General features: G+C 45.3%; 1 protein-coding gene across 2 annotated transcripts; it reads right to left on the bottom strand.

Moving 5' to 3' along the window:
- Window positions 1-661: 661 nt before the first annotated feature.
- On the bottom strand, window positions 662-12,182 carry LOC113015828 (insulin receptor substrate 2-like). 2 transcript variants are annotated; one of them, XM_026158179.2, is made up of 3 exons: window positions 9,292-12,182; window positions 8,624-9,105; window positions 662-1,468 (listed from the first exon to the last, which is right to left on the bottom strand). In XM_026158179.2, the coding sequence occupies exons 1-3, from the start codon at window positions 11,961-11,963 to the stop codon at window positions 1,464-1,466; spliced, it is 3,159 nt and encodes a 1,052-aa protein (XP_026013964.2). In that variant the 5' UTR covers window positions 11,964-12,182; the 3' UTR covers window positions 662-1,463. The 2 variants fall into 2 exon arrangements, with proteins under 2 accessions (XP_026013964.2, XP_026013965.2); XM_026158180.2 differs by having other exon boundaries at window positions 8,624-9,102.
- Window positions 12,183-13,863: the final 1,681 nt, after the last annotated feature.

The raw sequence follows: 13,863 nt of genomic DNA, 5'->3' as shown, positions 1-13,863 counted from the left end.
CGAACCGCCGACCTTCCGATCATGGGGCGACCACTTTACCTACTGAGCTATCCCTGCCCCAATTATTACATAATAATTCAATTACAACGGCTTGCTTTAATTCGTAACCTTATATAATTTTCTTCAGCTAGCTCTAATTTTGTTATACTGTCTGCAAAGTAATCATATTTTCCAGACAGCTGACTCTTCCGTGAGCCTCCGTGGGGGTGTCACATGTGGCTGTGGGCCTCTCTTGTGCTACATTTTCTTTGCTGCCCAGCCCTCCTCCCCCTCGGTGCCCCGTTCCCCTTTTCTTCAGCTCTCCCTTGCCGACCAGATATCGGCTCAACTGCGCTCCCCAACCTCAACAGCTATCGTTGGCTCCACCCCTCCGTTATCACCTCGCCTAGACAATTGTACAGTCAAACGATATCACAGCAGGGCGACCTGCATCGAGCTAAACAGCAGGCCGTAGGTTTGAAGGTAGGAGTGTGTGAGGTTTTCAGGCTCAAGTGACTGAGGAGCTGTGGGAGGTACAGTGCATTCAGATGCCTGGTGTTGTGGGGGTCTGAGCTGAGTTATATAGACATGCATAACTCTTGAAGACATTTAGAAATATATTTCTTTTAGTCCAGCACTTCTGATTGGACAAAAAATAAACTAAGGTACAATTAATAAGAAATTATTAATTAAGAAAATACTTTAATATCAATACAATAAATCAGCTCTCAAGCAGCCCCACAGTACTGTACATTTCTTAAATAATATATAGATTTAATGGTAAACTAGGCATTTTACTTTCCACAAGAGAATAACAATATAGAGATGTAGGTCCAAACAAACATACAATAATAGAATATTTATCACTTGTTTCATAGAAAACATAAGGACAGTATAGACATTAAGGCATTGTGTAGGTCTTTTCAGACATTCATCATCCAAAAATAAATAAAGTATCTAATCTAAGTATACTCAGTGTACCTTAGTATCCTCTCTCCCTTGGCCATTTCTAGGTTTCATTGTTCACTGGCATAACTGTTGGTCGTATTTTTGTCAGAAACACGCACACACATGCAGGCAGTCATAAAACTACCCTCAAGTAAATAAATAGTATTTGGGTACCATTAGACTTCTGTTATTGTCTGACTATCTTCTGTGCTTGTGCCAAAAACTGGGTCACAGGAGAAATGGCCTCTAAAAGTGCAGGAGACACACCGATTCACAACACATTAACACACCCATCCACACAAACACACCTGCCCTGCCATCAGCAAATCCATGACATGCATAGATGGTGATCTGCTTGTGTCCCAAGTGTGTATTTGTGATGCCGAGGGTCCACACAGTCTTTTCGGGCTGCAGAGCCCCGTAAAAGGGCAAAGTTTGGGTTTTTTTGTTGGTTTTTTTCTGTTTTTTTTTTTTTCTCTCTTCCTTTTGAGCAGCAGGTCAGTCAAGATGCCAAGTCAGAGGACAGATCAAGTCCTTCAGTCTGGAAGAGATTACAAGAGAGAGAAAACAACAGTTAATAAAAATATTTAACATTTTCATTCTTACAGTGGCTAAGCCAAATAAACTAGTACACCTCAACTTGCACCCTCTAACAATCATATGCATATTTGGTCATTTGCATCCAACTGTCAAGCAAAGCACACTCAAATTCTTGGCATGTAAATCCACGCAAATAAGCCTCACTTTAAGCAGTTTAATGAATGGAGACTTAAAGCCTCAATTTTCTTTGTTTGGAAACAAAATGACTAAATCTTGTGCAAATATCATCCAAGATCTAAGAACTGTTTTTTCATAAAGCACCTGTAAGGTCAGCTGGCCAAACGCTGCTCTATAGCACCACTAGTGGCCAAAAAGACCCACACTGCACCTTTAATGCTGCAAAACATCCAATGACTTGACAAATCTGGTTCTTCGACAATTCAAAACACAAGTTCTTTAACTAGAAAACTGTAACAGTCATCCTAAAAGGAAATGACCCGTGTTAGTAGTCTGATAGTTTCCCCACAAACAACACTGGTGCCAATTAAGCAGCTCTCTTGAGGCAACAGACATGAGGGCCTCTGAGAGAACAGTGTTCACTCTGTAAGGTACACATGTACTGTACAGAGTGAACTCATTCACAGGCTCAGATTAGGGTTTTGTGTGTCACAATAACAAGGAGGCACAGGGAAAAACAGCTTAAATATCAAGTGGGTGCCACACACATGGGACAGTTCTGAACATATAGTTTTACACATCTAAAACAACAACACGTTTGTTTTTTTTACATCAATATCACACATGTTGTATAATCTGACTCTAGCCTGGTTATTGATTTAAAGGCACTTTGGTATTTGAAGCTATGCCTCTTATCCACAGAGCTAATGTTGGGTCATTTTGACCTCACATTTCTAGAGCTGCTACTGACTAAATATGAAGATCTTTTGTCCAATAAAAAGTATCCTGCAGCTGAAGGTGTTAAAAGTGTGTTTGTGTGTATGCTGGGCCTTATTGGATAGTAATGTTCTGATCTTAACACACCAGCTGTTTAGCCCAGGAAAGACTTGAAGGACAGTTTGTGTGTGGTGGGGCAAAGGGGCTCATCCACAGCAAGCATAATTACATAATCTAGGATGCAGAAAGATGAGGAGGGGGTGGGTGTTCCTGTCATGCTGCTCTGGACACACGCTTAGCGCAGCTACAAGCGGTACAGCAGCATCTCTAATATTAAACAAACGGAAAGGAACTGTGGCTGCATTTATGCTGCAATAGACGATAAGAATGGAACATTTGTTTTCTTTCTGTGGAAATGCAGCCGCGGTAGGATTTGAAAAAGACAGGGAGCATCAATGTCCTTAAACAGTTTGAGCTAAAAAAACTTTAGCACTGTAAGGCTGATGAAACCCTGGGGAAGAAAAAAAAAAGCCAGCTGAACGACCTCAAATATGCGCAGCGATCAGGCTGTTTGTGTTAGTTCCTGAAAAGCTGCCATTTTTGGATCTGTCATTCAGCGCTCTTATAAACAAGCAGCCCAGTTCTCTTTCACAGAACCACACGTTTAGATCTTTTGAAGATATTTTAGGCCCCATAAGATGATAGTGTAGCTGAGGAGGATGTTAGAGATGTTAATCACTAAATCCAAAGATAAGTCCCTCGATCTTATATGATTTTTCAGAGATTGACTATAATGACGAGATCATTTTACAGTCAGGGTCAGATTTCTGTTGAATTCAGCTTTATAAACATGTTCAAATTCGGACAAAACATCCTAAATGCCCGCACCTTACATTACGCATTCCCCAGCTCCTCTCCATGGAGCATCCACCGGCTCTTGCTGATCTACCCTTGGCCGTCTAATCTTGCCCGCAGAGGCTATAATCTCATCTGGAGCCGTGGCTGGTTAAATGTGGGGAACGCTGGCCACGCAGTTATCTAGCAGCTAGCGCTTCTGTCTGGAACATCCCGGCCTACTTTAGCCCCCCTCCTTCTCACTGAGCCGTGACACACACACACACACACACACACACACACACACACACACACACACACCATTGGAAACTCTGACATAGGAGCCTTTGGCATTACGTGTTTGTTCTCCATATATCATGTAACATGGCATTTCTGGAGTTCCTGCTTTGGTTGTTTGCCGTTCTTTGTTATTTTAGTAAGATCCCAACTTCAATTTTCCTCTGATGCAGGTGTAAATAAACAATTTAACAGCCGGCATGCGTATGTGTTCAAGGGTCAGGGTATAGCAAGAATGGATTGTGCAATCAGGCTAATGGGTACAATCAGGTGTCATCTTTAGGAGTAAATCCACAAATTGCGGAAAAAAAAATAAATGTTTTTTTAAATGTGGCTGTAAAATCCAAACAGAGCTCTTTGTTGGGGTAAACATTTAAAGAGGATGCAATAGTTCCAATGCAACCATTAAATGCACAATTTATCTGCTAGTAATTGTGCCATCAAGTTTTAATATTTCGAATGGAGTTTGAATTTCCTGTACAAAAACCCATTTTTAGCAAAAAAGCAAAACAAGATACTTTTCCCCCCTACCATTTATCTTGTGACGCATAACACAAATCTCAGCCCTTAGTTTGGGAACTGAATAACAACCTGGTCTACTGGGCATGCTCTGAGTAACTTAGTAATGCATGGCTGGGCAACTTAGACCGCTTTTGCTTGCTTCCCCCTCTGACATCAAGGACACGAATCAGTGGAAATTTGTGTAACAGATACACAGTGCATGCAGTGGGTGCATTTACCCACTGCATGCACTTTGCAATGACATCACTCACAATACAACCAACCGAATGACGTCAGGGGGGAAGTGGGATTTGAGGAGATGGACGCGGATGTCTCTAATCTGGCCAACAAATTACACACACACACACACACACACACACACACACACACACACACACAGAACTGATACACTCTGTAGCCTGTGGGCGCAGCAGATGGTCTGGGTTGGGGGTGGGGGTGGGGGGGTTAACCGGTTTGGAGTTTGGGTGTGTACTGCAGAGAGAAATATAGCAGGATATATGTACGTTTACCAGGTAGTTTGTATGCATGTGTAAGGGAAATCAGTGTAATGACAGTGTGCAAAGAAAGAACAGGATGGCAGGTGTTTAACCCCCCCCCCCTTAACAAACCCATGCGCACTCCGGAAAATGGCCATCTGCCACTAGCACTCAGGAGGGACTTGAAGTGACACAGCAGGGCTCCTTTTGGACTTGCAGCCCCCTTAGGCCTCAGTCTATTTCCCACCTTCTGCTAATGTTTAGTTAAAATTGAAGCCCACAGATAAACACCGCTATTCTAGGTATAGATTTATAACACGTGCATGTTTCCAGTTTTTGGAAAGTTTCACTAGTTTGCTAACTATTTCTGTTTTCAATAAGTGTCTTTCTAGCAGTAGTGTTCCAAAGGTTTCAGACCAAATTACCTTGCTATTATTACAAGTGTGCCACAGAGCTCCATTCCTGGACCTCTTTAATTCATCCAGTACACACACACACACACACACACACACACACACACACACACACACACACACACACACACTATCACTTGTGCAACCCAAAACTGTACCGTGTATCTTAAGACAAGATGACATCATTTCATACGCCATTATTATATAGCTTCCCTTGATCTGGCTATTGCAGTTCTGTTTTGGATACATTTGAGAAATCTCTTGCTAAACACTAGGTTTTTTTAAGCTCAAGGGAGCTCAAGATTGTTATGTCACAGTCCAAGCTGATAATAAAGTATACAGAGATGGATGCTGCTTTTAAAAGTTAAATTGTGCATGTCAGAAACTCATTCTGAAACTCATCAGAATGGTGAGCTGCTATGTTGTAATTTGATACAACTGTACAGATGACTGTTATGTCTATTCTGATAAGTATATTAACAGCAGAGAAAGAATTCTGAATGCCCAGTTCCTTGTATGCATACACATACACGTGTACTCAATAAAGCAGATTCTGATTCTGCACTTTCCAGACTGGAAATAGCAACAAGAAGCTGAGGTTTCAGAGGCAACAGTGCATGGCTTGGTTAGCAGCTGCAAGAAGGGCAAACTTCACCTTTAACAACATTTTGGAAATTATGCTTTTGTGATCACTGCAGTCGTTTTGCATCAGCCCAAAATATGGATCTCTTGTTTTGAATGCATGCAAAGTGTCCAACGTGAACACAAACACATCTGCACCATGAGCATTTAAGCAGGTTATTTCCACAAAAAGTGATACAGAATGCACTTCATCCATTCCTGATGCTTGTTTTTTTACATAAAGATGCTTGCATCACAACTTTCTGCAAAAAAGATGTGAAATCCACCTAATTTTAAGGAAAGTGTCTGACAGTCAAACAGATCAGGTCCAAACCCACTGCCTAATGTGTTCCCCTCAATGCTTAAACAAAACGTACAGCCGTAAGTCTAGTGAAGGACAATCATATCAATACAGCATTAGGAATGATCTCTTCAATCATCACAGGAAGCAGGAGCTGATTGGTGCCGTCAGATAAAGGTATTAGTCAGAGGTGGTGGAAACAGAGACGGCTGACTTGGCTAATCTGAGTCTGGTACAGAACATCCACCTGGCTGAGCTGCGGCTAGCCAGGGCCGCAAGTGGAGACAGCCTACTTGGGTAAGCGCGGCAGTAAACACCGCCTCTGAGTCACATGGCCTGGCTCCCTGACAAAACAGGAGGTAAACAAACTCCTGATACTTATGCCAGGCATTTAAGCTCACTGGAGGTGGAGCATAGAGAAAAACAAACAAGAAAAAACAACAAACCAGGAAGCAGCACGTCACGTTTTTTTTTCAAAATGCAAGGCTGTCACATGGAAGGAGGAGCAATTTGGGTGTTTAGTTGCTTTAATCCTCACTTTAGAGTGAAAGTTACCCACCGGGCCAAACTGCATTTACCTGCGAGTATAAAATTAATCAGCAGGGGTGTTTGGCTGTATTGAAAACCTGCAGACTTTTGGGTCAGAGTGGCACACGGTCCAGGAGCCCAGTGTGCCGTCCCTATAAACACGGGATCAAAGCCCTCCGCCAGCGGGGCCAGGTGCCAAAATCCTCCCTTGCAGAATGCTCTGACCTCCTTCACCCTGCTTCACCGCGCAGCAGAGGAACCGGGTAAACAAGGGCTCCCGCTCTCCCAGAATGTACCTCAGTGGAAGAGGGGCCTCACAGATGAGTTTATTTGTTCCTTTAAAAAGCCAGAAAGCCTCCCCTCCCCTTTCTACCGAGCACTCTGCCGCCCCTGCCTCCTTCTCTCTCTCTCTGCTTACTTCTTCTAAGTGAACAGACTAATGAGACAGAAGGGCAGCGGAGTGCACGTGCCATCCTGCCCCATTATGCACGCATTTACTCGCTCTCCCGCAAAAAGGCAGGCAGCACTGGAAAACAACACAGCCTACACACTCTCTCTCCCTATGCACATCTTTGCCAAGCATTTAAGGATACAGGCTCCACCGCTGGAAAAAAAAAAAAAAAAAAGGGAAAAAAAGAAGAAGAAACAGAGAGAAAAAAAAAACACCCTATGTGTACGTGCTAGAGTCCACATGTATGTTCCCTCCCCCTGTCCCCTTCCTCTCCATGGTCAATTCAAAAGCTTTATTAGTGTCATAAAAATATTAGCACTTGTCAAAAACATGAGTTGGGGACACGTGCAAGCCTGCAGAGACAAAAACAAACATGTCACTGTCTCGGTATTGTTACATTCCGCTTTATTTACCAGAGTGCCACTGACTCTCCAAATACTAATAACTTAACAGAACCCCCCCCTACCCATTTCTACATCCTAAAAATCAAACCTCCTCACATGAGGCTTTGTGGTAAAATAAAAGCCACCGTCTGTTCAATCGGCCTGGAGCCAGAGAAAAGCAAACCCCCTCTCACAGCAACTTTTTCTAACCAGCTCAGCCAGGAATGCAGACCATGACATCCAGTTACCTGATGGCCCTGCTTTGTTGTTTTCCCCTAGTCATTGCTCACAAGGACATGCACATATATCCACTTACACTGGGCCTCACATTGGGGGGTACAACATCCCTCCACCCCCTCCGACCTCTACGTACTTGCAAGCACATGTGAGCTGCATGTCTCAGTTGGATGGCAAGGGTGTCAAAGAGTCACACTTAGCTTTAAAGTCAAAACTGTGCTGCCCCCCACTCCACAGCACTTTTTGTTTGCTTCCCCCATGATCCTTTCATCTACTGCCCCACACTGGGGCTTTTGTTTTGCTCACTGGGATATTGATCACAGGATGGTGGGAATAAGGGGTCTGTAGAGGTCACATTGATGTGCAACACATCCTAATGCCTACCCAACTGAAAAACAACAGCCGGAAATGCCTGCGGCTCAGAGAGACATTACAGCTGACAGGAAGCCTCCACTAGGATTCCCGTGACATCGACAACTGGGTTATGCCTGCTAATAACCATCCACAGTAAACCAGTTACATACACTTCACAGATAAATATTTAATGACTTATTAGTTGCTCTGGAATTTTTTTGCATGAGGTTTAAAATGAATCTCTAATTTGGAATTTCTGCCCATTTTTGCAACAAACTTCGACTCTTTATAAGCGTTGGTGGAACTCTGAGCTTGTATTTTCGGTATCATCAGCCCACGACAGCAACAGCGAGGCAGCATCCTGCTCTGTCACGGTGCTTGTTTACTTCACAGCCCTCAGCCTGGTCACGTTTCATAGCAGTCACATGGTGTGTTCACATGTTGTGGGAAATACTGCAAATTCTCTGATAGTGATCTTAAAAGCAGTTAAGAGTATCTTTAAAATTGCTGCTGCTTTCCTCGCTTTATGTGGGCACTCCCAATTCCCAGTAGCACCCTAACATTTAAGCACAAAGAGATTAACTACTCACAGAAGAACTCAAAAGTAGAAGCTTAAAATGAGCACTTGAAGGCAGCATCCGCTGCTGAGGGCCAGTTTGAATTTGAATCTAGAGGAAATTCAAGTCTCTCATATTTTTTTCCTCCCAAATTTTTCATCTGTGCAGTACCGCTTTCTTTTTAATTAAAGAGATGCCTCCCACATTCCTGAAACCCTTCATTCCCTGTGCTAAAATCTGACTGTTTGGATATTTTATTCAGCAGTATCTGACATAAACCTGACCCACCTTTGGCAGTGGTTGCAGCCTCCTTGAATCCCAGGCAGACATATGGTGAGCTGTGCAATCCATTGATGCCCCCTTTGCAGCTGCTGGTGGGTTTGAAGCCGACCAGATCCTCACACTTCTCAAGGTTCAAGGCAATATAGTTGAGTCCATTGGGGTAACCCTCTGAGCTCTGCCGGTTCTCAGGGCTGCCGTACTCCTCGTCAGAACCTTCGCTGCTCCGTGACGAGATGTTCTCCACTGAGCTGTGCCTCTTCACGGCATCGCCACGAGCAAAGGATGCGAAGACCGGGGTCACAGTGGCAGTAGATGAAAACGTTTCAGAGCTGTGGCGCCGGCGTCCCTGTGGATTTGCCCTGATTACCTTGGCAGAGCAGTCAGGGTCCACTGTGGAGGAGGAGTTTGGACCGAGCAGGAAGACCCCAATGTGCTCTGGAATACCCTGGTCTTCCATGGAGCGCATCTTCTCTCTGCTGCCCTGACTACTGGAAAACAGAAGCAGGGAAATTAAGATAAAAATAACTAAAAATGTGACTAAAACTAAATATGAATTAAATTTAAATGACGTTTTGTTGCCACCTGCAGTGAACCAGGATTTTTTACCAAAACACACAACCAAATACTTTAAATAAATAATAATTAGTGATAAAACACAACAAACAGACACACACCTTGCTGCGTTCAGAGGTACGAGCTGTGGGGGCAAACTGGTCATCCCAAATGTCATCTCAGTGTAATCATTTTTCACCTCATCACTGAGGCCCTGGGAGTCTTTCTCACTATCCACATGGTATACGCCATCCTCCTCCGAGCAGGGGCACAAGGTTAGCTCTGGGAGTGTGTCCAAGCGCTCAGCAGGAGTGTCAGCATCCTTGGGCGAGTGTGATCCCAGCTCCAGGTTTATGTAGTCTGCTAGAGATGACCTCCCAGGACCCCCACCGCTGGAGCCCAATGATGAAGACTGGCTCTCTGTGGATACGACAGAGGGCGGAGAGAATCTGGCACCACTGAAGTCGATGTTAATGTACTCCCCAGGGCTCCTGGGCTCCCCTGGGAGGGGATGTTCATTCATGCTGGGCAGGGTTCTGAGTGTGTCCAGAGACAGCCTGTTAGGCCTGCCCAGCCTCCCCCTGTAGGAGAGGTTCTCAGCCCGGCTGTGTCTGATTGGGGAGGGTGCTGAGGGGCACAGCGGTGAGGAGTGAGCTGCACTGGGTTGCATCACTGAATAATAGTCAGACTCCCCAGGTCTCTGCCTCAAACTCTGGGGACTCATCAGCACATACTGGCTGTTATCTTCATTCTTGGAGGCCTGCAGTTTAGCAGGTAGTGTGAGGGAGCCGGTCTGATATGCTGATCTAACTGATGTGGGTTCAGCAGCCAGCAGGCCCAAGCAGTAATCTGGTGGAGTCTGGAGAGGAGGTGGGTTTCCAGGGGACATGTTCATGTATTCACCATGCCGATCTGGGCTTTCCATGGAGGATTTAGCGCCACACCACATTCTCATGTATCCATTGTCTTCTAGGGAACTGGAGGAAGGGGAGTTGGTCTTGTAGCTGCCACTGGCAGCCGCCTGAGGATGCACCCTAGGGTTCACAATCTGCTTCGGTGCAGAGACGCACATGGGGCTCATAGGCACGTAGTTGTCTGCCTTGCCAGACTGAGGTGCTATACCTGGTATCATGGGCATATAGCCATCGTCACCAAGGTTGCTGCTGGAGCTTCTGGATGAACCGATTTCAATATCACCGTAATCCTCCGGGTAACACACTTTGGGTGAGGCAGAGTGGGAGTTCTGTCCGTGGGTCATCTTCATAAGCGTGTACTCATCCAGAGAGGCTGAGGACAACGGCGCTACCACCCTCTGTTGACGCGGTGTGGTGAGGGAGTGTGTTCTTTTCCTGTAAGCCAGACTCTCACCCCTGTTGCACCTGCTCCCATTTACTCCCTCCATTATCATGTAGCCACAGGGGTCACTAGTGTCACGGGAAGGAGGAGTGCTAGACAGGGAATCGGGGGTGTCACTGCGAGTAAAGGGGAGGAACCGGAGTTCACCTGGACTGGAACTGTAATCATCACACAGCATGAAGCCAGTATCGCTGAGAGAGCCCGAAATGGAGGCACTGCAGCTGAAGGGGCGCCTAGCTTTGTCAGGAGTAGAGATCCTGCCCCCCCCTCGTGGAGACATGCTAATGGGGCTGGAGACAGCGGGAGGGGAGTTGGACACTGGCATCGAGCGGCTGTGATGGAGGTTGTATGTGGACTCCAGCATCCTGCAGGTGCGCCCATTGCTGAGGGTGTAGGATCTGTTCAGGGGATTCCCAGAGTTTGGACTGGTGGGACTCCCGTTTACAGATATGGACATTGACACAGGCCGGGTCACACTTCCGTCTCCCTCGCTGGACGTTCTTATCCGACAGGGCGTGACCTTCCTTCCTGGGGATGTGGCTGCCATGCTGTCGGTTCTGGATCTCCTCACCAGGCCCGTCTGACTTGGGGGGGGATTGTTCAGGTTGCGCCGCGTGGGCACAGAGATGGGGTTGGTGCTAGCAGACTGGCTTTTGCTCCTCGGCCTGAACTCAGACAGCTCCTTCATGGCCTTCATGGCATCCAGGATCGTTTCGTGGATGTTCTGTGCCACCACCGAGTCCTCCGCCTGCATCCAGAACTCCCCGGGCCCCGTGACCGCAGAGCGGCCAACCTCTATGAAAAAGAAGCTGTCTGAGTGGCCACATCTCCTGATATTCATGAGCTGTAAACTGACAGCAGCTGTTTCAGAGTTCAGTTTCACAAAGCTGATGGTCCTGCTGGACAAACACAGCCTGTACACTCCAGTGAGGTTCTTCACCTGACCTAAACCTTTGGATTTCAAGTTGACCTGCCATACCTCCTTGTAGGTAGGTGTTGCCGGAGTGAGGAGTCCATAACTGGCCTCTTCAAAGCCAACTAGAGAGGAAGTGGAAGCAGGACTGTCATACACTTTCCCCTCAGCTATTAAATCAGTCAAAACCCTGTACCAGCTCTCCTGCTCCTGCTCGTTGTCTGCAGCTACGGCGAAGTATTCGTCCTTGGTGTAGAGGGCGATGAGGTGCTTGTGTTTGGCGTCGGCGCGTTTGTTTACGCACAGACAGGAGTCCAAAGTTATAACCCGTTTCGCGGCGGACTTGTTTCTCCATTTCTTCTCGCTCTCATAATACTCCAGGCGGGCCGGGCAGCGCTCGATCGGCTCCCGGAGCACAAAAAATCGCCTGTGTCCGTGCTTCTGCTTCCTCAGGTATCCGCACTTCTTCACCCCATTCGTCCCATTAGATAACAGGTGTCCTCCCGTCGCCGGAGGACTTGTCATTTTCCCTCCGCTTTTCTTTTCAAGTCCAGATCGGCAAATTCCTCTTGCTTTTTTTGTTCGAAACTCACAGCAAAACGCAAAATAAAGAAATTATTTATAAATATATAATACAAACCGCTAAAAGAAAAAAAAAATCTCTAATCCATTGCAGGATATGTCCGCCACGGCAGAAGCAACAGTGCAGTGGGGACCAGACTGATCTGATCCAGGAGAAAAACAACATGTGACGCTGCTGCTCTAAAAACAGAATAAAACACACAGTCATAAGGGGGCGGGGCGTCCTGCAGGGGCCGTGCCTGTCCGTCACGCCAAAGCGTCGCCGACTATTGGCTGTTTTACTCACTTGAAACAAACAAACCCCGCCTCCCTCCCTGCTTCTCCAACAGCAACCTCTCTCACGTAGAAAACGAAAATACCAGCGAGTCCATTGAGGAACGTGAATTCCTATTTCCCACTGTAAAACGAAAGCGTCACGCACCCCCACTACCTCATCCCGCCCCCTCCGGGGTGTTTTCTTTCTTTTTTTCTGTTTTTCTTTTAAAACACCGACACCTCACTTCAAAATATATCCATGTTTGTCGATGTGATTGGCAGGCCAATTGAGCCCGTTTGGATTAATGGGGGATTTGAAATGTGCAGCATAATGCTGGATTGTAACCCTTTATTTCTCAAGCGGGGACGCTGTAAACAAGCCTGACGTCCCACTTATTATATAAGGCGTGTTGTGGCCTATTTTTATACCTGTGGGTATTCCTATCCAACTGGAACCTCGTGTTTCCTATTTGAGCGCATCTCCATTTATGCTCACATCCAACTGCCCGACTATATTCGGTGATAATTAGGGTGATTAGCTCTTTAAAAACTGTCTTTTTTTAAATGATGGGGAATGAAAAAGCAGAGAATGTTGGGGAATTCGTTGTTTTTTTTTAGTCTTGGGTTCGGTATTCCCTTATGCTTATGTTGTACTTTATTTCCAAAATGTTCACACTGAATGAAAAACAGCTATCTCACAGAGAATAGTAGGAAAGGCTGAAGTAAACACATCAGAGGCTTATGTACGAGCAAATTCTGCGGAAATGCTGCCATCATCTGTTTTCTTGGGCTCACTGCACAGCGTGTGATTCGGGGAAAACAAAGCAAAACTTTCCCTGGATCATATTTATAAAGTGTACGAACAGGAGCAAACCTGCACACAACATTCGGCATTAGAAACAGCTGCAGGCAGCAACAAATGGGACTGTTGTTGACATTTGACTGGCAGCCTTGGCGACAACATGAAGGGAAGGGTGCCGAATACGGTTGTTTTGCTGTTGATGGGAACGACACGTACAGGGTTTATTTAAGCACTCATTTGGATGCCTTTTTCGTGGGCTCTTCCATCTTTAGTGTAAGCTCAGTTAAAAATGCAATAACACCAATTTTACACCTTCTCCAAGTATCATAATCCAAAGCCTAAATTTTGATTTTGTTAATTTTGTCTGATGCACCTTTTAGACCTCAGTACTAATGGATATATCATAGTTTGAATAGCAAAACTATATTCAGTGTAATGCGATTATGACATAAAGAAACATGAAGAATGATTTATGCCCCTAATTTACGTTTTCTCATAACTCACCGTAGACAACTTCGGAAAGCGTGCTCTGGGTAAATATTTGAGAGGTTTCACTTTTATCTAAATGATTTTACAGCCCATCATTAGTTGTGTTTCAAAATAATGTTCTAATGAGGAATAAAAACCTTAATAATACTGACTGAGTGAATACTATACATGTAAACAACGTGCCAAAGGTGTGGTTTACAGTTTTAACTCGCTTGCTCCTATTTCGCTTTCAGTTTATGTCTTAGCTCAGTAACTTTCACTTCATGTTAAAAACAAGCTGCCTGTTTTGTCATGAAA

This window comes from Astatotilapia calliptera, chromosome 23 (genome assembly GCF_964374335.1).
Source record: "Astatotilapia calliptera chromosome 23, fAstCal68.1, whole genome shotgun sequence".
Classification (NCBI taxonomy): Eukaryota; Metazoa; Chordata; class Actinopteri; order Cichliformes; family Cichlidae; genus Astatotilapia; species Astatotilapia calliptera.
Note: the sequence above shows the minus strand (reverse complement) of the source record. Positions and strands in the feature narration are given on the sequence as shown.